Here is a 23,941-nt window from a genome sequence, read left to right as displayed (position 1 = left end):
TGTACAGTGTGATCCTTCCTATACTTTTTTAGAAGAAGAGTGGATATATATCCCCCCTTTCTCTCCTGCAGGAGACTCAAAGGGGCTTACAATCTCCTTGCCCTTCCTCCCTCACAATAAACACCCTGTGAGGTGAGTGGGGCTGAGAGAGCTCCGAGAAGCTGTGACTAGCCCAAGGTTACCCAGCTGGCGTGTGTGAGAGTGCACAGGCTAATCTGAATTCCCCAGATAAGCCTCCACAGCTCAAGCAGCAGAGCTGGGAATCAAACCCGGTTCCTCCAGATCAGAGTGTACCTGCTCTTAGCCACTATGCCACTGCTGCTCCCTTCCCCCCTTTTTACTTACTCCTTAGTAAGTGTTCATAGAATTATCTACAGGTGGGCAGCCCAATCCAAAGGGTGTTGGGCATTAGAGTGACGATTGGGGATGGCAGCGCCAAGCTTCCTTCAAAGAGACAAGTGGTGGCACAAGCACCAGGGGAGAAGGAGAAACTCCTTTTGTCCCCCTGGAAAGCCTACAGGGTCACAAGACTTATGCCATCCTTTTGGAAGGTGGGGTGTTCCTAGACCAAAAGTCCTTTGGGAGCTGGCCACGCCCTGCCTGCCTGCAGCACAGTCAATATGGGAGGGGCAGGCAGAAGTGTTTCCAGAGGCAAAACCGACATTAGTTGGCTTTCAACCAAGGTTTGTGGCCAGTTGCACCTCAGCCCTGGATTTATGCCAACTTTTGGGGGGGCATGAGTCCATTGACTTGGGCGGTGGGGAAGGTTTTTGGTTTTTCCTTCCACCCTGCACCTCCGAAAAGCCTGTTGGAGGCAGTGAGGTGCCACCTTCGCTGCCTCCAGCCACCACAGCACAGTCCAGGGATCTGTGCCATTAGGGACATCATCATAATGAGATTAAGTCTGCTCAGTGTTAGCACTGACTCTAGGCATACTGAATCAAACACACAACCCTGTCTATCAGAATAATGTTGAGAAGTGGTCTTTGTATTTAGCTATCTCCCTCCAAACAGAAGTGACAGTGCCTGTTCATTTTTATATTCTTTGCTCTCTTAGTATGGTTCATTCATATTTTGTCCCAAGGAGATAAACAATTTTTTAAAAAATAATAATATCTTTATTGAAAGGTTAACGTAACGAAAATACAAAAACATATTATGGTATTATATAAAGAGGTGAAACAGTAGTAAAAGAGATTTCTCCTTTGTTACAAATAAAGGAATTATGTCATCTTAGTTATGTCATCTTAGACAATGTGGGTATGATTCTTTATCTACTTACATTCTTGTTTTCAGAGAAAGACAAAATGTTTACTCCTACAATAGCAACACCTCACCCAATTCTTTCTGGCTAAAGAGTTTTCAAGATCTTCTATAACAGGACATATCTTCAGTCATTGAATGCATATGAACAAAATTTATTAGCAGTTCTACAGACCTGTTCAGAGATGGAGTGTCTATGGGGCCTGTTAAACATCATTTTTATTACATGTCAGTTCGGGCAGGATTTATACACAAAACCTTGAGAATGTGGAGAAAAATCAAGAGCTCCTGGGTTCAAAGTGCGGCTATTCACAAAAGGTTTGTTCAGCTTTGTACAAGCCCAGGAATGAAAATGTTGCCAGAGGTGTCAAATAACATTAATGTAAGGCTGGGTCAGGCAAGATGGGAAGCCTTATGTTTGTCTTCGTTGGGCTATTTTGTTTCATTGTTTCGTGTCTGGGTTAGCTTGAATACTTTATGGAATTTTAATTGTAAAGGTGATGTAATTTGTAGTTCTTTATGATTATATTGGTGTATACTTAAGAGTTTTCGTTCCTTTTATTATTATCACCATTGCTTTTGCTTGCTTTTTGTACGAATGTACTTTTATATTTCTGTTTGTCTTGCATTATTTTAACTAAATAAAGCATTTTAGAAAAGGAAAAAACCATTAATGTAAGGCAATTTGGTTGCAGTGAAGTCAATGGGATTCACACCATAAAAACCAAGTAGTAACTTAATTGCTTATTGCTCAAAGATGCTTAAGGGTGCAGTTGAAACCCTAAACATCTCCCATCCCCTCTGCTGAATTTGCCACTCAATCTCCATCAAAGGCCTGTGCAAACAGGCAAGCCTTGCAGGGCCTCTTGAAGATCTACAAGGAGGACCTCCCTTAGCTCTTCAAGTACCTCGTTCCACAGAGACCGCTATAATGGAAAAGACTTGGGCTCTGTTTGATGCTAGCTTGGCCACTGTAAGTGGTGGGATAGCTAACAGATGTCTACCTGAAGATTATAATTGATATATAGGGACAATTTTTCCAAGGGCATACCATTATAAAATGGCAAACCACCCCACAGCAAGGCAAGCAGGCAGCCAGGGAGTGGGTTGACAAGTGAGTGGCCTGCCCACTTGTTCTCACTCACCAGCTGCACCTCTGAGGTGCAGGTTGCCAGGGCTGGCAGCAGCCTGAGTGGCTGTCCCATGTATCTCCATCAAGGCTCTTTGCATGCTGGCTTGCAAATGCGCACACTCACACACAGAGAAGAGACAAAGTGGTCTCCTGGGCGGGCTGCAGTCGGGCAGAAGAGGTGTGTGGCCAGTGAGCAAGCAGGTGGGTGAGTGTCTGCTTGCTTCAAGAGGGAGGACAGAGGGGACTGGCCCAGTGCATCCATTACATGACACTTTAAAGTGGCGCCTTAGTCATCTGCCCCCCCCCCCCCCAGATCCACTGTTGAATCCTTCAAATATATGCATTTCTACTGCAAGTCAGTGAGTATGAGGGTGGGGGGATTGATGCATTTGAAGGAACCTTTCAGAAGCTTCCATAAGAGAAACTACGCAATACTGTTTCTCATAAAGGACTGCAGTAGCATGAAGTTTCATACAGATGAAACAATTTTCACAAATCCAGCATGGCTGCCAGAACACTCAAGTCTTTTTAAACCTAGCGCTTTCAAATGAGGCAGTTTGCATGCTAACTTAAGGTGAATGAGAAGTTATGCAAAGACATGCCTTGAATCAATCCTTTGACCTTCGTTCTCAGCAGGCTTAGTTGAAATCAATGGAATAAGATTGAATTCGTGCATGCCTATTCATAAAACGATCAACAGCAAGTAATGTACATAAATAGAATTACTGAAAGTGTGTTCTCTCTTATTATCACCAGAGATCAGGACCCAAAGAACCATAAAACTAGCTTTGCAAGTCTAAGGAAGGGTTTAACCCTGTATTAATGAATTATTTTGTATGTGTATTAATGATTTATTTCTCAGGGGCTATTTTAATAGGTTCAGTTTTAGATACAGTGTATCCTGTGCATATATCTTGATTTTTGTTTAGTCTAAAACTGTATGAATGGATGTTTATTACATGATGTGTACAAGAAATTAGAAGTTGCAATTTTTAGAAGCAACCTTTCTTACAGACCATGTAAATAAATAAAACTACAAATTTCACTTGAGAAGGCCAAAAATACAAAACCAGCTTCTACAGAGGTCTCCATGTCATCTTATGGGAACACAAACTCCACAGCAGATACTCAAACCATTTCTACAGCCATAAAGTGAAATTCTGATTTATTTAGGCCAAGCTGAGTCATACACATTCTATTTGTTCAAATGTGCAAGACTTGGCTTTCCTGCTTGTAGGCTTTAACATTAACTCTGTGGCTAGATCCATGGCTGCTTAGCCAATCAAATCTTCAGTAGTCAAAAGCCTCACTGGGCAGAAGTCCTACCCAGCCCCACCCACTTCTTAAAAATTCTTGACAGGCACCAGAAAAGGAGCCAGAAGACACCATATTGGGCACCTTTGTAGTAAAGTGATTGGATAACTCATGTCTGATAGCATAGAGCAAATGCATTTTAAAACTGTAAAATGGGAAAAGAACTATATCAGTGGTTCTCAACCTGTGGGTTGCGACCCCTTTGGGGGTCGAATGACCCTTTCACAGGGATCACCTAAGACTCTCTGCATCAGTGTTCTCCATCTGTAAAATAGATAAATGTTAGGGTTGGGGGTCACTACAGCATGAGGAACTGTATTAAAGGGTCGCGGCATTAGGAAGGTTGAGAACCACTGAATTATATTATACAATATTTTTTGCAATTATTTTAATTACATGTTTCAGCTCCTCTACCGTCCTTCAGACTGGTATGCTTCTGGTAGGCAGAATGCAAAGCATTGTTCCTTCTTACACTGCATGCAGTTATCCAGCAATGGATGCTTTTTCAGATCCTGATACACAGACTATTCCCATAAAGAACAGGAGTATGCTGTATAGTAGGGGCCACAGGAAAAACAAGATGCTGGTTTAACTTGAAGAAATACAGATGCTCCTCCTGTTACACAGGGTGATTCCCCACTTAAATTAAATTAAATATAGTTAAATTCAATTAAATGTAGTTAAAACCAAGTTTAAAAATAAACCACCTTTTCACCGGGTTCCAGAAATGCAGCAATCCGCACAACAAATTGATCTTCGCTTTTTGTCTCTCCTGATTGGCTGGCGTGCCGTGTTGGGGCGGGTGCTTCCCCCCCCCGCAAAAAACGTGATCACATCATGACGTTAGAATGGCAACACGTCCACCCCTGCTTTCTGATTGGTTATCGTTTTCTCATTTTTACGTGTTTTCATGTTCTCGCAAGACCTAACGTTTTCTTGTGTTCTCACATTTTCGTCAGCAGCTACTTTGAAAAAGTTTTCCTTTGGGGCTGAACAAACGGGTTTTCGCTCGTTTGGAAGGGTGAATGGCTAATCATTTAAGCAGCTACTCGATCTCCTATGGCAATGGTTTACCAGTTCACATGTCCTCGTCTCCTCGTGCGTGCGCTCTCTGATTCCAAAGATGAAAACGAAAGCAGGAAATGTTGCGCACACATTGCTCAGTGCCCGCCGATTGCTGATTGGTTGTCAGCATTTACATCACGCTCCACGGCGGGAATTTTAATTAAAGATTAGTCCCCCATTCCTCCCCTTGAGACTGGGGAAAACCGCGGTAAAATAAAAAGTTGTACTTTCAACCAGGTACAGCCAGGACGTGGAAGGGGGGTGGGCGAGCACCAGAAATGGTAAAAAACCCCTCTTGGTCACTCAAGGAGTGGGGAGGCATTCCTGAAACCTGTTTTTTTCGCATAAGTACCACATAATTAATTGCCAGTGTGGAATCAACCTAAGAGTAGTGTGACAGTATCACAGCACAAGGAAGCAGAGGCATCAGGGAAAATCTCAAGCTCCTCTCCATGGATGCTGAGTAAAGTAAGCATGGTGAGAAAACAGCCTGCTCTACACTTGGATGTACAATGGGAATAAAAAGAGAAAGGAGAAAGTCACAGGAGATTAATGCAAGTAAACGAAGTTTCACACACTTCGGCTTTGTTCCAGTTGGTCACTGTGGGATTTGGAGAGCAATCCCTAAACAAAGTTGCTGTTCCAAGCCTAAAACTTCAATGGATTTAGAACAGCGTAGCTCTCTTTAGGGTTGACTGTTAAAGCATTAATTATGTCTTTACAATGGTTGACTATAAGAAACTGTTTGTTCTTAACTTTCAGTTTTATTTAGATTACAAGATCTTTTAGAGATGAAAATGGATGAGGAAGGAATCCAGCCTCAACATTGTAGCTTGATATATCTTTATAAAGAGCAGCAGTAGAATTCCTAAAATATCTGAAGTCATCAAAGGTTACCATGAAGTTTATACAATGAGCGACCTCTGCAGTGCTTCCATTAATATTTCATATAAGGTTACTCAAACAACGTTTATTTTATTTACTGGCTATTTCAGGAAACATGGAGATTAAGTCAATAATGTTCCTGGCTGACTTAACAAATTCATATACTAAGGAGGTATGATAGAATTGGGGTGCTGTGTGGTTTCCGGGCTGTATGGCCGTGTTCTAGCAGCATTCTCTCCTGACGTTTCACCAGCATCTGTGGCTGGCATCTTCAGAGGATCTGATAGTAGGAATGGAAAATTGATCTCCATTTTTTGTCTCTCCTGATGTGTGCTTACCATGTGTGCTTTTCCATTCCTACTTTGCATGTTTCCAACTTGATATTAAACTGTGCTGGAAAAAATACAATCACATAGACTGCTACTACAGACCAGTGATACTCAGTGGCTCAGGAGTCACACATGTCTCTTTAGCACTGTTTTCCAGTGTAGTACATACCCCATGTTCCAGGATAATGGGAGAGGCTATTGCTCAGTGGAGCTTGTGGCTGATAGATGTTTCTCATCTTGAAGCTCTGGAGCAGCAGCAGAGCCCCCCCCCCCCTCTCCAATATAACTCCCATGTGTGCTTATCAACACCTTTCCTAGTATCCACCAAGTGTTTTTAGACAGTTGGTGCTCTTTCCCAGCAAGGCTTCTGACTGGATATTGGAGATGTGATCAGCTATGTGGCTTAAACTAATGTTTAGGCAGCAACTGCCAGTGTGTTGGTTTTATTCTCTTTCTCAATCCTCTTTTCTGGTATTATTTAACTCTCTTCACCCTGTACGTACGCTTCCTGTGTGTTTAGCTCCACCTTCTGTGGTAGTCATTTTGTATTTGACTGCACCTCCTACAACAACCATTTTGTTGTTGCACCCACCTCTGTGTCAGAATCATAAAGGTGCCCATAGGCTCAAAAAATTGGTGATCCCTATCCTAGAAAGACTAAAGGAATGGTAACTTACAAACTACCTCAGCTTGGTATCAAGTATAAAAGGGCCCATCCTCTTCAACAACTCCTCTCCACCCTTCTTTGTATCATCTGTGCTCTTACCCCTGGACCTTCTCCATGGCAGGGAGGCCATGGAGAAAAGAGAGTAAAACTACCACCAAGGCAGTTATCCTGAAAAAGAGCAGACTGATGGAAGGGCGATACTTCAATCCCTTTTCTCCATGGCCAGCTTACTTTCCTCTGGCAGTCTTGGTGATTTCATTCTCCCACCCAAGCAGCTGTGCTTCATGTTGAGTGTGAAGGAAGAGAGGCAAGCCCTTCCCCTCACTCCAGATACACCAGAGCTGCCTCAGGGGTGAGGAGAGACACTTCTACATCAGTGATTCCCAACCTTTCTTCACTCACATACTCCTTGGCAACCTATTTTCCTAAAATTGTACCCCCATATTAGCAAACCCATTAGTACCCCCATTAGCAAACATAATTTTTTCACATAGCCCCAAATGCTCTGATGAGTTCCCCTAGGGGTACACATACCCCAGGTTGCGAACCAACGCTCTAAATGCTCAGAGATCATTTAAAAGTTTATAGGGAATTTATATATGATAAATGTGAATGTGACTCTTCAAGGACCACACAGCAAGGACAGCTGCTTTAGACCTTGATAAATGTTTGCAACCATACAAATTCAGGGTAGTCAGACCATACTGTTGTTACTTCTGTTCTTACTCAATTAATCAAACCTAGGCTTTGGCTTTCGACTGAGATGTGAACATTGCTGAGAAAAGTAGAAATGCTTTTCCTACATGTCAAATATTGGGGCGGGGGGATGTTAATGTGATGAAGGTTTGGCTCTGTCAGGTGGTACTGTACATACCTGCTTTTCATCTAAGGATGACAGTTTACGAAGGGGAAATATTAAAGTTGGTTTAGGGTTTGTTTGGATTCTTTGAGTTCATTCCTCCAAGACCTTATAGTGTGCCATGCTTCCTCATTTTGACTTTAATTTCTTTGCCCTTGAGCCTGGGCACAGTGAAGGACTGGATTTCCTTACCTCTAATTTACGTGCAATAAAGCAGCTAAGGAGGAATATGGAATGGATCAAGGCCTCAGGGGTACCAAGGACTGTAACATCTTAATCAAATCACTTCTCCAATTTGTATTGAATACAAATTGGGACAAAATGCAATCTTTTTTCTTGGGAAGGTATGCCATTTTTTGTTTTAATTTAGGGGTCCTGCATCCTTCCAGAAGTCATATATAGTCCACCAGGAGATTTATTTCAATCATTAATATATTTTAAATAGTTACTGGGGTAGCACCTGTGTCTATACATAACATGTGAAGTGGCCCTTAGCTCAGCCCAAACAAAAATTGCTGCACTATAGTTTAAATAAAAGTTGAGCAAAATAAGTAAAATAGTTTATTAAATATACCATATTTATTAATTATACCATATTATTGGTTAATAATCTTAGTATATGCTTTCATGACATTTAGTCCATTACATAAGAAGAAAAAGAAAGAAATCCATTAGCAAAAATCTGTTTGAGAATTGGGGAAGGGAGCTCCTATTTTTACATAGTATGAATCATTAATGTTCAGCCTAACCCTAAGTATGTTTATTATGGAGTGAATGCCACCAATTGCACTTAAATGTGCAAAGAATTTCAGCCGAAGAATGAAACCATTAAGTGCTACCAGGAGGCATACAGTCTGTGGCAGGCAACCAGCAGGTGATTGTTGGGAAAAACAATATTTGGGTGGAATTTTTCTGCCACTGGTCAGCTGAGTGGGCAGGCAGAAGGTGGGATGTACTATGTCTCCTTGCTCTGCTTTGTAAGGTGATCCAATATCAAGCATTAAAAATTGTAAAAAATTGTAAAAAAAACATTAAAAATTGTGCTAAAAGTATTTCTTGCCGCAGAGAGAATGGAAAGTGAAAGTGGAGCTCCAGAAAACAGGTCCGTATAAGAAATCTTGCTGCACTGGACATTTGCCTCCATTGCCCAGCAAGCACCTTGCGCATAATCAGCCACAAAGAGGTTTTAGTTTTCTCTTTTGGAGAAGTGGTCAAGTCAGACTGTCAAGGAGGTTTCATGTTTAAAACTGGCTGGTGAAAAGATAACAGGAGTGAGGAAAACTTCATATAACAATGCACAATAATTTGTTATAATGTAACTTTTAAGTTTCACAGACAGGTGTTTGTAACTTGATATATGAACCAAAAAGCAACTTGATATACAAAAAAAATCAAATTTATAAAGCCAGCCATGGAAGCAGGTTTTTCATCATTAACTGAGACAAATATTTTCAGATTTGGTTCATATAACAACTGTATTTATACCCTTTTCCTAATGAAGTTGTGACATTTTTATGATTAAACTGCAAGGCAAACAAGTAGTTCACACACATGGACAAGAATGTTGTCTGGGGAAAGACCTTGATTTGGAAAAACCTTGCAAGCTGGCAAAGTATGCTTTAATTATTAAGCCAAATTTGTCAGATACCCCAAAAGACCCACTGATGGTGTAGAGTAAGACAATTGTTAATTTCAAAAAAAGAGACACATCTAAAGTAAAGTGACAGTTTGGAAATGTCTCCTGCCATTGTTTGTTTCCTATCTGTTTTTAAAACCCATATGAACATTGGGATTGTCTTTCACCTTTCTGAGAATTCAACAGAGTGGAGGTAGATTCTGATTAAATCAACAGAAACCCAAACTTTGTGTGGTTCAGCAGCTCCAGTCAATGTCAGGGATGAAAAGAAGAATGTCTTTCACATGATTAGCTTCTCCAGTTAGCCAGTAGGTGGGTATGTTTAACAGAAGAAAGCAGTAGGAAGGAGACTGTCAGCCTGCCTTTCCAGCTAATTAGCTCAGCATACAACAAAGATAAGCAAGCCAGGGAGGAGGACCCCCTGAAGGGTCTTTTGAATCTGGGCAATGTCTGATTGGCAGATGCTGAAAGAGATTCCTGACTAATCCAGTTCATCAATGAACTGCATAAATTCAGTACAAGACTGGAAGAATTTAGGCATGAGGACACTTTGTGGCTGCAGTCTGGAAGAGGCAGACCACGATGGACAGAACCTTGGAATCGCTGCAGCATATAATTTCCCAAGTCCTGCCTCACAGAGACCCTGCACTTGCATTTAAAGACTGTAAGTACCAAACAAAGTTTCTGGACTTCTAGAATGTAACTTGCGTTCATGTCAGACTTAAACTTGCAGTGAGGCACTGCAGAGGGCAAGCTGGATACTGCTTTACAAATTTCAACACATCTTTCCATCAGCATATGATGCTAATTCTCATGGTGCTGATTTCTATAACTTTTTAATGCTTATTAATTTTTTGTAAGGACATTACAATATTTTTCATCTGGTAAATAATGTAATGCATTGGCTATTACAGTGTAATGCATTCATTACATAAATTCTATCTATAGGAAAAGTTTGTTGGATTGAGAATTTGCTTTTAGACTATTTGCCATTTTTAAAGGTTAGCTTTATGCTGGGATTTTATGCATGTTGCTCTTTAATCAAGCATGCATTATGTTACCACCACAGCACATGAGTTTTCTGGGTTATACAATTTGCTCACAGACAATATCTCTTTGTTTTATGTGTCTAACCACAGCCTTGTTTATAAGTACTGAGTCTGTATCAGCCAATCAAATACTGAAAGTTTCCTAAATTTAGCTCCATGAAGTTGTCTATTGGTGTTTGTTGTTATTATCATGCTAAGCTGGTTTCATCTCTGGATAATGCAAATTAATATTTATGAGCACCACCAATATATCTTTGTTGAAGTTTAATGCAAGAGTAAGCTGCTACCGTGTTTGAAGAAGGGCATCAGAGCATAGACCATAACCATAAGCATTCTTTGCTCAGAGAAGCTAAATTCCTGAATAGTATTTATATATAGAAGAAACTCAAGAATTTTACATTTCCTATTATAGATGGAATAACTTTATAACCTCATCTTCTCCAGAAAAAGAGGATTGGGCTGGCAGGGGGGGAAATATGCCACTTGTAATACTGTGCTTTTGTTGTTGTTGATGGGTAACATTTTATACAGAAAGTTCACTGCCCAGTGGAAATATGGAGAAGCTTTTTTAAAAAATATTTGCTTCATTCATTTCCCAGTAGCTATGTTAACTGGTTAGTAACTTCACCTTAATGCATTCTTTTAAAATGAGTATAGAATGAACCACTTTGAATGCGCAGCTGGTGAGGGAGGGAGGTTGTATACCGAACCCTTATTCCATATGCAGTTTGACAGGAATCAAGAGTCAGACAGATAAACACAAGTAGAGCTTCCTAGGCCACCCACACTGTAATGGCAGACCTATATTGAGCTGCAGTTTTTCTTCAGAAATCTTGTGAAAACAGATGCATCTCATAAGTAAAAAGAATTTGACATAGAAAAGGTAGAATAGGGAGGCATTTTTCCTCTCCATTGTGGCAGATTCCTGAAGATCATTTGACAAGATTTTGATTGAAAGTGCATGTACTAGCCTCTCAGACAAAGTTATTGTGACCACCCACAGATCTGTGGGCAGGAAGAATGGCTATAATAAAGCTGAAACAGACATGTCAAACACAATGGGGTTACAATACCCTTTTCACAGGAATCTTACCCCAGCATGGGGTCAGCCAATAAAAGCCACTCTTCTGATGAAGAGTATAACATTCTTGAATATGCCGTATATCTTAGATGTGTTCCTGTTATGTGTTATCCTCTTCCCTTAATATAGAAGGTATTGAAAATCTAATCATCAATTGTGTGAGAGGTCTTGCTTCAGATATCACATGACAATTAATTTCGCACCTTCCCTTCTCCGTGCTCCCCTGAGAAATGTGGGTGGAGACAAGACTGTGTTTAATCTTCATCTGAACTTTAAAGTCATAAGCATTCACATACCAAGTTTGATTGTGATAGCTCAATGCTCAAGGGAGGTATATATATTGCATTATTCTGTGTTCCACACCTTTCCAGCACTCTTGCAGATAGATGCTGTGATAAAGCTGAGTTTTGAACTTGTTATATAGAGTTCTGGGCCAAGAATACACACCAACTTTCATTGCTATATCTACATTCTCAAAGCTTTTTGCATTTCCTTTTGACTCTGGACACAAGATGCAAGGATGGAGTTGCCAGGCCAAAATGAAAAACTAACCCTCTCTCACAAAAAACAAACAAAAAACCCTATAGTTTCGGCAACACTATGAAAGGCATGACGTCATTTCTGGGCGGTGGCAAAGCTGCAATGGGGCTGGGGGGCACCGTGCCCTGGGCACGCATCATTGGCATCATTTTGGGGTGAAAAAATCGCCCCCAGACCTCCTTCCCAGCAGTGGGGATTGGCGGGGCGGGATTGGGACGGGGCGGGGGCGCGCAGGCAGGTCGTGCCCCGGGTGCAGTTCCCTCTCACTCAGTCACTGCTTCTGGGGTTTTCCTGGAAATGACATCACACCATTGGCCCAGCACTTTTTTTTTTAAGAGTCAGGGGATCAACCACCAAATGCAGGAGTTAGCTGCTTTTCACTTTAGAACATAGAATTATGCCCAGAATATGTATACCAAATTCCATTTCAATGTCTTGGTGATCATGAGAGATGTCAATTTACAAACAGACAGTGCTAACCCAGATTGTTAAACCAGAGACCTTCCTTTATTTCTGACTCTGAAAGCCAAAGGGAAATGAGAGTACGTATTTTACCTTCTAAATATCACTGTTGGGGACCAGGCATTGGGCTGCATTGCCTGCTTCCCCAGGTAGGCTGCTGCTATTCTAAACCTTAAGGAGAATAAGTATTGCTATGCATATTGTCATTTTGCTCATAACATTTTAAAAGATACTGTCAGACAAAAGAGTCAACATACAATTTAAACAAAGAAAATGTATTTTTTGTGCCTCAAAAAGTTTTGGTTTTGATTATCTGACTCGCCTTCAACAATCTTAGCAGAAAGAAAAAGATACCATAAGTCAGTCAGGGAGAAGTCCCCTGATTTTAAATCAAGAGTAGTTAACACAGAAGTGTCCACTTTGTGAAAGTATCTATATATCTAGTTTTCAGCATGATAAAATCTGGGATGCTTGAATACAGAGACTGGATCCATGAACAGACAAGACATCTGTCTAGAAAACTGGAAAATGTAGAAAAATCTAAAATCTTGTAACAATATTGTGAGGTTAATCCCTCCTGCAATCATAGAAGCAGTACTAGTAGCATTAATGAACAACTGCCTTCAGTGGCCACACAACCATGCAGTATTGTAAGCCTTGATTTCTGACAGCAAAAGGCAGGGGGAGAGAATGAGGCTTTTGATGGACGATTTTGGCTTTTGGTGGAGGATCCATTGGGACAAGACCCCTAGTAACCCTGGGTGACTTGCTGCCATGCAAGCTGCATAAAACACTCAGGCCTGGCTGCTTGTTATTGTTCAATAGCAGCCACCCCATGAACATCAATGTGGTGTAGTGGTTGGAGTTTCAGACAAGGATCTGGGAGATCTAGGTTTGAATCACCACTCTGCTGTGGAAACTCACTGGGTGACCTTGGGCAAGTTATTCTCAGTCAAACAGCCCAATCCAGAAGCTGCAATGGCAGGGGATGGCGCTGCTGTTGTGCTGCCTCTAGAGGATTTCCTAAAGGATCTCTGGCCGCCTGAAAAGCCTGATGAAAACAGACTTCATGGGGCAAAAGCACAGTGAAAGCCAACCAAGGTAGGTTCTATTCTCAGGAATGCCTCTAGCACACCCCCAGTCATGCCGAAGTACTCCTTTAGGCCAGCACAACTCTGCAGGCACAAGGATCTTATGGGTCAGTTGCTGCCAGTGCATTTGCCCGCCTCCACGTTTGCCCACACTGCTGGCATAAGTACCACTTATGCCAGTAGGGTAGGCAAATGCACTGGCATGTACCCATGCCAGTTCCAGTAGCTGCTGCGCGCGAATTGGCCTGCCTGTTGATAAGTTAAGGTCAAGTCACAGGCTTGTTTTGAGAATAAAATGGAGGAGAAGAGAATGATGTAATCTGCTTTGGGTTCTCATTGTGGAGAAACACAGGTATAAATTAAGTACATCTCCAAAACCACTCAAAGGAGCCTTTTGGAGTCTCACACCTGTATGAGACCAAATCTATTTGTCAGAGGAACAGGAAGAAAGGGGTTTTATAAACAAGTGCTCCTTCAACATGTCTTATTCTCATGTATGTACTATGGCTGACTCATATTGTTTCAAGGTCAGCCAGGGGTAACTGAATTAAAAGCAGGTTAGAAGTTTACAGCTTTCTAAAACCCACACTCCGATGAAATTCCAACTTTTCAGTGGTGTGTCTTTCAGCAAGTTGAAGGAGAAGTTTGCTAGAAGATAATCCAACCTGTGTCCTTGTTCAAAGGCCCATCCAGCAATCTAGAAAAACCACAAAACTAATCTAAGTGGCCTAATTAAATGGCAGTCTGATGAACACAACCCTTGTGGATTTCTGCAGAACAAGCACAGCCAGTTACTCACAATAATTCCTATATTTACCATTTTTATTAATCGTTAGATCAAATCAGCAGTTGTAATATGCATGTAACATTAATGAATGGATATTAAAAGCACAAGAATTTAGAACAACCGATGACCACCTACCTGAAAAAAGATACAATGAATTCTTACGAATTAGCCTGGACCCCTCTGATAAGATATATGATGGAAACAGACTTTCTGAATTATTCCTCAATGGGTGATGGAACTCTCTCTGATATTATATAACTAAGGATGTAATACGATAACAAATTGAAAGCTTTCTTGTTAGAAGCAAGTAAGTGTAGACTAATCTACACATGATTACACTACTATTGCTTTTCCTTTTGACGTCTTTGTTTATTGTAATAACGAAACGAAATGACATAGAAGTCTCCAAAATTTGCTTTTAGATGTACTGTTTTTAATTGCTTCATTCAATAAAGATATTATTTTAAAAATAATTTTAAAAAGAAATATGCATGTAAGACTCAATCTGAAAATATTGAAAATCTCAGTATTGGCCCTAGGGGGTTCATCACAATTTTGGATTTCTTCTCTTTTACAAAAGGCCTGTGGAGTAGAAGGCCAACATTTCCGTTTGAAATAACACAGTCCTCTGAACCAAATAGCTCTTATCAACAAATATGGTTTGAGTTAATCAGGTAATGGTAACTGCAAAGGACAGTAGAATGCTCTAGAAGACCACAAATTACCAGGTCTGGAGCAAGGTTGCCAACCTTACGTGGGACCTGGGGATCCTGTGGAATTAGAGCTCATCTCCAGACTACAGAGGTCAGAGTGCCACACTCTGTGGTACAGAGTGCCACACTGAGGTTGCCATCTTCCCAGGATCCATCCCCAAATCTCCAGAAGTTCCCAATCTGGATCTGGCAATCCTATCCCCCCATCCCCTGCCAGTGTCCGGGGGAATCTGGCAACCCTAGTCTGAAAGTAGAAGCTGGAATACAGTAGCCGGAAAAATTTCTATTAGAAATCATTGCTCCATTCCACCCAACTGTCTTCTTGGATAATATTCAACTGTTGTGACTGGATCATGCTCTAACTTCAGGAAGACCATGCTGTGCTGCTAAGCAGGCATCCATTTCTTTAAGAGACAAATTATACAGAAGGGTGGCAGAGCCAAGTGTCAATATCAAGATGGTTGCAAAATTGAGGAAGAGTACTTCGAAGGACTTCAAAAGTGGGAAGAAGACTTTCCCTGCTCCTATTTTACCTTCAGAGTTAAACAGAGTTTCTTCTGATAAGGCTCTGAGTCCTGAACTGAGACTCTTCACCTGAAAGAGCACTGACAGGATGATTCAGTTATACCAGCTAATCAGTCAAAATCATCTCCAAAATCATCTGTCGTGTCTAGTTTGAAATTTTAAGCTCAATGGGTTTATACATTGGTCTGCTCTTTTCTTTTCTAAATGATACTTCTGCATTAGTCTTGAGAAGAATAACTGCAGCTCTTGTTCGTGTCTTTAGCCCTCTTGCAGGCAGGACTCCTGTCCTGCAAATACTAGCAACAAACAGACTTATCTATTCAGATTTCACCTCAGTCATGAATTAGCCCAGTAGACAACCTACCATATTTCATTCTCCATTCCCAATTTGTAACTTGGGAATAATAATAATATGAGATACCTCACTAGGTACTTGTAGGATTGGCTGAGATAATGTATATAAAATGTTTTTCATGCTTTTTAAAAGCCTGCATGGAAATGCTTATTTATTATTACAAACATTCAGAGTAGAATGGCCTATAAAAACCATAGGATCACAGTTCCTGCCTCAGATGATTTGTGGAGGGGAAAGAAATGGGTGTGTAGGTCATCAGATTTTAATACAATTAAAATATTGTGATGGCACCATAGTACTTCCCTTTAAGTTACTGGAAGAGGAGCATAACATGGGTGATGATTTGGGCAATGGAAGTTCCATTCTTCCAATGAACACACAGGTATGAAATTTTAGATGTTGATACTGATAGTCCTTTTGTGTACATAGTAGTGATAGTCTTCTTTACTCTCACATGATGTATTAGTATCATCTTTATGACAGGGCTTATGGTCCCTTGGCGTAAATATACAGCATTGCACATTTCTGACAATGACTCACATGTGCAAACTGACAAACTAAGAAATTGTTCTGGATATTTTGGCCCTAGAAAACCCTGGTCAGAGAGACAGCTTTGAGTCTGTGAAAATGCAGATCCTCAGGTTTGCAGCTGCTGCTCAGATGTGAAGAACAAATGTGCTAGAGACATGTACAAAATCTTTGTGCACCTTGTGTTCATAGCAGACAACAAACTTGCATGCATCTCTATAGCATGTTCCAAATTATCCCCATTTATGATGTATTATTAAGCAGAAGTAGTAGGAAAGGCTGCATTTTATAGCAATTTGGTTTATAACAAGCAACATAATTGCTTTTCCATTTACTGTATAATGTCACAGCATCACTCCATGGTGTTCTTTTTCTGCACATTTAAACAATTTAGGTATACCAAACTGAGCCCAACATTTACAACTTCAGTGTGAGGTGTGTGTTAAATTATAGCCTCTAATGGAAGGCAGCTGCTAGAAGGTGCACTTATAAGTTATGGTATTTGCTTAAATGATACTGTTTTACTGATTATGTGCCACAGATTGAGCAAGGAAATGGAAGACAATTTTCGTAGCTTAGCACAAAAGAATCTTCTCTTTTTTAGGGAAAAGGGGGCTAATATGAAGTGTATTAATCTCCAAAGGACTATGGGGTTTTTTTCTCTACAATCAAATGGTTATTTAATAACATTCTGACAAGTTAGTTAAATCAACCCGTCTTCTAAGAACTCTTTTAAAGTTTAAAACTAAGCAGGAAATACTTACCCTGTGTGTTCTTTTTAAACACCTCTTTATGCCAGTGAAATATTCTTGGGCGTATGGCTCCATTCCATGCTGCTCTCACAGTCCCTTCCCCCATTAGACAAGCAATTCCCTACTCAAATATCCAGCCTCACTGGTTTAGGCACAGTGAATGGTCATGTCTATTGCTCATTTTAAAAAGTTACTTTAAATGAGGAATATACAAAGACAAGATACTTTAGTCTTCCTCCTTTACTTTGAGAAACCATAAGAAGTGTTAAACAATCCAGTTTTCATTTAATCTAGAAAAATGGACTGTGGCAGAACAGGCCTTCTTTGACCTGCAGCCTCTACCTCACCCAGACCTCTCCCAGGGATTTTCAACTGGTCCGGGAGAGGCTTACAGTGTTGCATGGTTGCCTATCAACAGCCACTGATTTCTTAAAGCCTAATATAATTTTTGTTTTTGGATTGCAGATCTGGGGTGTTTTTCAAGTTTGTAGAAAGATTGGTCTTGTCTGTTCATGGCTCCAGTTAAATCAAGTATTTCCAGATTTTGGCCATGCTGAGAATTAGAAATATTAGAAAATACAAATCTTATTAGAGCTAGACATTTTTGCCCAGAAAATTATAAGAAAAGAATAGATTATACTTAATTGTTTGTGGCCTTTTGTCTAGCCAGGAAAGCAATCAGTGCAGCAATTTTAAACTCTATTTTTTTTCCCAAAGTACTGTGGAAATATTCTACCAATCAAGAAGTTTCATTATGCAAGCAAAGTATTGACCTAGTTTTGAAATAGCCAAGATTTTTTTAATGAAAGATAATGCACAAAATCCTGCTATAACCTTACACAATATTTACATGAAAGATAAAAATTAATGGAGGAAAGGGAAAATAAATTTAGAAAGCTGGCTTTCCAGTCTTTGGACAATCGTAATGAGTATAATCTGACAATTCATTTTTATTATCCACATGTCTCTAATTTTCAGAGAAATTTAAAAGTTCCATCTGTTGTAATAAACTGTGTGTTAAGCAAAGTGACATATGATTGAACTGTGGATATCATGCCACAGAGATTACACCTTAGCTATAGTCGCCCCCTCAGAAAAATTAGGGAGCCCAGATTCTCCTTTTAAATCCACCTTAAAGGGAGAATCTGAGGTCCCCAGTTAAAACAACATTGAAACTGATGCTGTTTGAGGGTGGATTCTTCCCCCACCTTGAAATAGCATCACTTTCAATGTTTAAACTGGGGGCCTCAGATTCTCCCTTTAAATCCTTGCCGAACGGGGTGGATTTAAAAGGAGAATCTGGGGAAATGTGGGGGTGTCTGCTGTCAGGGGTGTAATTGTTAAGCTAGCAGCACCAAACTTTCAGGGTATCTTTAGGAGACTCTTCTGATGATACCACCTAGGTTTGGTGAAGTTTGGTTGAGGGGGTCCAAAGTTATGTACCCTCAAAGGTGTAGCCCCCATCTCCTATTAGCGCCCATTGAAAACAATGGGGGATAGGGCACCCCTTTTGGGAGCCCATAACTCTGGACACCCTGAACCAAACCTCACCAAACTTGGATGGTAGTGTCAGGAGAATCTCTCCAAAACTATGACATTTTGGTGCTGCTATCCTAAAAACTGCACCCTCTGCAGGCCAGAAACTGAAAAAAACACTTTAAAATAGCAAAACCACAAATGGGGTGCAGAGCTTTGGACATGTAATGCGGGGGTTAAACCTGGGGAAAAAAACCCCTTACCTATGTCCTTGGTTCTTCTACATTGCACTGGAATTGAAACAGCCCAGGCAGTATCACTGTTGTGTCTTCAGGGGGAACCCATTTCAAAGTAGCTCCCTCCATCATCAGCCAAGGATTGCCTTGGCTCATTCTATGCTTTTTTGGAACATTCCTTTTGTTGTGTGTGATTAAATCAAGTTTTCATGACAGCCATTTTGCAATTAGTTCCACGCTGCCCATGGAAGCCATTTTGTGAATGGCTCCAGTTCCATGGAAGCAATTTTATTTTGGTACCAACTACCTGTTTTCCAAATTCCAAAGGGGCTGATAGGTTCAACCAAATGAGAGACCCATGGCAAACACAGCATTGCCATCTCCACATTGGGAAATTGCTGGAGATTTGGGGGTGGAATTTGGGTAGGGATGGGTACTCAGCAGGAAAGTGATGCCACAGAGCCTGAACATCACAACTATCATTTTCTTCATGGGAACATCTCTGTATTCTGGAGATCAATTGTAATTAAAAAAGAACTTCAGGCTCCACCTGGATATTGGCAACCCTAGATAATGTTTTAATTGGACTTGTATTGCGATAACTTCCAGAATCATAATCAGAATAATGTGTATGTAAGCTCTGAACAAGAGCCATTGTGATGTAGTAGTTCAGAGCAGTGGACTCTAATCAGTAGAACCAGGTTTGATTCTTCATTTCTATACATGAAGCCTGTTGGGTTACCTGGGACCTGTAACAGTTCTCTTAGAACTCTTTCAGTTTACACCAAGGCAGATAACGGCAAACCACCTCAGACTGTTTCTTGCCTTGAAGATCTTACAGGGGTTGCCATAAGTCGGCTGTAATTTGAAGGCACTTTCCACCACCAAGTTCTGAACAGTTGTGTTCTCTGCCTATGTTTTCTAACTTTTTCACAAGTTTTCTTAAGGCTATCATCTCTAGTAAAATATCTTTTCAGAAACATTTTGACAGGATCTTCAAGTGATACGCTGAAAGTTTTGATGTTAAATATTTGAATTTTGTATGGTTTCTTAATCTCAATTTTTCTTTAATGGCTTTAAAAAACACTAAATTCTTACCAGGCCTGTCCATAAGAGTATGTCCATATATTTTTTAAAAGAAGAAGTAATAATTGAAGCAAAACCAAAAGATATCACCATAGGTCAACTAATGTTCAAACAGCCCAGATCTCACAATCTAGCTTGGTTTTAGTTTTTTCAGCATATGTGTAATTCTTTAAGTTATATTACAGTAACTTAATGTTTTGATACAATAATTTCCAAATCTGCAGAAAATAAGATGATTCCTTTGGTAAATTCAAAAGCAATAGGTCACTAATCATAATTCCATCTACTAAACTGCTTTGATGACTTTCATAGATCAACTTCAAGTAGCAGATCACATTAAACAAACAGTTCATAAATTCTGCTGGTCTCTAGAGAGAAATATAACTTTAATTTAGAAAAAAACAATTCTTTTTTGTGACTTGGGTTTTCACCTTTGCTCAGTTTGTGACAAAACTTAATTCCACCATCACACATTGAGATAGCCATCTGGTTTCTATTTTAGTTTGGCTTAATTGAGGAAGGGGAGGGGTCCATGCCCTCCTGAAGGTTAGGTCAAACAGAGCTTTATTTTTCATAGCACTTGACAGAGTCTTCATGCTTTCTATTTAGGCCATCCATATCAGTAACTGAGAGACAAGTGCAACATAGACATTCTGTTCTCTTTTTCCCTTTGAATCTCATAGAAAGCAACATTTCAAAAAAAATGCCATCAAATCACAGCTGACATACAGTGACTCCATCGGGTTTTCAAGGCAAGAGACATTTAGAGGTGTCTCCCATTGCCTGCCTCTGGTATTCCTTGAAATTCTCCTATTCAAATACTTGCCAGGGTTGAGGTAGAAAGTGTGTAACTGGCCCAAGGTCACCCAGCAAGATTTCATGGCAGAGTAGGGATTTGAACCTGGATTTCCCAGATCCTAATCTGACACTTTACCCACCACAACATGCTGGCTTTCTTAACCTTTTAGAACAGGGGGATTATAAAAACTAACTTTCATGATCGTCAATCAGTGAATAGATGATAGTAAATATAAACACTCCTAAGAAGTCCCTTCCAAAATACAGAAGAAACAGAGGTTAGATTTCTTGAGTTTCAACAAAAGTTGGAAGCCTAATTACTCATCAGATTTTTAAAATCCACATGTAGATCCATTATCCCAGGTCAGTCGCTGTCATCACATCAGTCATTTACCAGAGGCAAGCTATCTCATTTGGTGCAGTTTACATTTAAACGTCTCTTCGAGATGATGTGAACATATCACAAAAATTTGGTTGTGTTGTAAAAGCGAGAGCAACAATCCAAAGACAAAAAGTATGCATTTCATACTTAGAAGTTTTGAAATATTATTTTATTTTTGCTTTAAAGTAAACATGAAATTTGAGACACGTTTTCTCCACAAAATAGAACAAGTCTAAACTACCACAGAATGAGCTCTCTCCCAATGTACAATTTTACTGTACATCAGGTAAGATGTGTGGTAAACTACTTTAATGTACCTCTCAGCTTTTGGCCAACTAAAATCTGAATGCTTTAACAGTTTGTGTGCTAAACCAATTGATATCAGTCTTCATAAAATTCAAATTAGATGTATAAATACTTATCTGTATGTCATGCCCTTAATTTTGGCTCTTTTTGACTGTGCATGTCTCATCGGATGCAATTAACATATTGCCATCTGTATTTTTTGGCAGTGAATGTTGTGGCGATGCTGCAGGAATTTTGGGAGAGTAAACAGAAACAGAAAGGTGTGTTTTCAAGTGAAGGCACTGTGGTATATGAATCACAGAATTCACCTGGGCCTCCATTTGTGAGTTATGTCACCCTTCCTGGAGGAAGCTGCTTTGGTAACTTTCAGGTAAAAATATACATATACATATATGCAGACACTGAAGCATTTGATGGACAGGGTATATGCTAACAGTAACTATCTATACTACTCTGCTATTTTAACAACCTAGAATTATCCAATGAAGTCGATTGACAGTAGGTTCATAGAGACAAAGAAAAAAAAAGGCTGGGCTACCAACAAGCACCCCGGGCCCTCAGACAGATTCCCTCTAGATACCCACCTCACTTCATATCCAATCCAAACTTTAGATGAAAATAAGTTGTATTTCTTGACCAGCTCCATGGGGCTGCTTGGGTGACCAGTTCCCCCAACCCTCGCCATCAGATTTTTGTTCCATTAGTCTCCTTCCCACAGCACAGGAATTACTGCCTCAGCCTGTGATGATGACTGCTCATATCATTTTTTCAGTGTTGTCCAGTTTATCCAGAACTAGACCTAGGTATAGGTACGGGGATGAATTTGTATTTTCAGAATGATTCATTATCTGAAAAGTACTATGTATGGATGTTAATGAATTTAGATTGATAATCTATTTTCATGAGGCGTTATTCTTAGAAGTCCAGATGCATTGAAAGAATAGTAGCTAAAGAGAAGTGAGACTGTCCTTTTTAAATCGAAATAAAACAAAGTGTACAGGGAAGGGTACCTGAATTTCACCCCTGAGGTTGACAATTCCACATTGGGAAATTCATGGAGATTATGGGGTTCAGCCTGTAGAAGCTGGAGGTTGGAGAGGGGAGGGACCTCATTTGGGTCTCATGTCATAGAATGCACCCTCCAAAGTCATCATTATCTCCAGGTACACTGAATGCTATATTCTGGATATCAGGCTACACCTGGAGATTTGGCAACAATATGAATCTATATCCAATGGCTTAAACCATGAAAAATATGAGAATTTTTTATCCACAATGTATAATACACAATTTCATAAACAATGATTTATATGATATACTTTTCACAACTTTATACATTTACAATTTATGTTGAAATAAGTACAATTGTGTCCAAAGTACATTTACAATTTATATTTAAAGTGAGTACAAATATATACAAAGTAATCCTTCATATATAAATTGTTGCTTCAAAATAAACACATAAGGTGGGGCTAGTTTATCTCTGGTATTGGTTAACCTCGTAATGCTTTCTTAGGCCCCTCTATTTTAAACGAAATATGTCCTTATTTTATAGGTTTATAATCAAAAATTCTCCTATGGACCCTCTTCGTAATTATCTCTTAGAATAATCATAGCTTGTAGTTCTCAACAAGCCCCACCTTTTGTGTATAAAGTTGTGAAAAGTATGTCACATAAATCATTGTTTATGAAATTGTGTATTATACATTATGGATATAAATACCCACGTTTTTCATGGTTAAGCCATTGGATACAGATTCATATTGTTGCCATAGCTCTGGTGTATTCATTCCGCCCCACCCCCCTTTCTACAAGATGAATAATACACCTGGAGATTGGCAACTCTACCTAAATGTTATCATCACTATATAATATTTCACCCTGCTCTGCCAGCATTTGGCCTATAAATGCTTCAATGCATATTCGCATTAGCTCCATCACATAATCAGATGTCTCCTTAGTGTATGTAATTATGTACTTCTAATGCTGCTAGCATACATGAAACATCCATTATGTTATCAGTAGTTTTACAACTTCTTTCTACCTCTGATTCTGGTAGGTGTATGAGAGGATATTGGACAAGCTATGATGGCTTCTGTAGATTTATCCCTTCAGGAAAGAATGTTAAGAAATAGACAAGTCTAACTAACTGAAAAACTAATAGACAAGTCTAAATAACTGAAAAAAGCAGTCTGTGAGGAATGGAGAAACAATGTTGAAAAGGTTTGACGGAGTCCAAGGCTTTAGCTGCCAATGCTTTAGCTGACAGACAGATATGTTTTCCATTGACACAATTCCGATAAAAGCTAATGAATACGGAGGCAATTCACTGAGAAGTTCTCATGTGAAAGTCCTTAGCATGAGCAGTATTGGAACATACTGTATTTTACAACTGGTAACTTTTTGAATTTTGAAAACATGTTGTTGGGATGGATCCTATGAACCAAAAGTACAAAGTACTTATTGTAGCAAATTTTCTCCCACATACTTGCAGAAGTCCTCTAAGATCCCCTGAAAAGCCAGTGCTGGGGGTTCAAGTCACTTCACTGATAAAATGCCACAAAGCAGAGGAACAGCAGTCAGGAGAGGAAATGGAGTGAAAAAAAATCACCCTTCTGCTGGCA

The 23,941-nt window shown here is 39.8% G+C and overlaps 1 protein-coding gene across 1 annotated transcript in view; it reads left to right on the top strand.

The window, feature by feature from the left end:
• Positions 1–9,502: 9,502 nt before the first annotated feature.
• LIX1 (limb and CNS expressed 1) overlaps positions 9,503–23,941 on the top strand; it is a 53,249-nt gene continuing 38,810 nt past the window's right edge. Inside the window, exons 1-2 of the mRNA XM_048504096.1 lie at positions 9,503–9,814; positions 21,524–21,687. Of these exons, the coding sequence (XP_048360053.1) occupies positions 9,733–9,814; positions 21,524–21,687 (246 nt within the window). The 5' untranslated portion in view covers positions 9,503–9,732. The remainder of the gene's footprint in view (positions 9,815–21,523; positions 21,688–23,941) is intronic.

This window comes from Sphaerodactylus townsendi, linkage group LG07, assembly GCF_021028975.2.
Source record: "Sphaerodactylus townsendi isolate TG3544 linkage group LG07, MPM_Stown_v2.3, whole genome shotgun sequence".
Classification (NCBI taxonomy): Eukaryota; Metazoa; Chordata; class Lepidosauria; order Squamata; family Sphaerodactylidae; genus Sphaerodactylus; species Sphaerodactylus townsendi.
The sequence above is the reverse complement of the archived record's forward strand: the minus strand, read 5'-3'. Positions and strand labels throughout refer to the sequence as shown.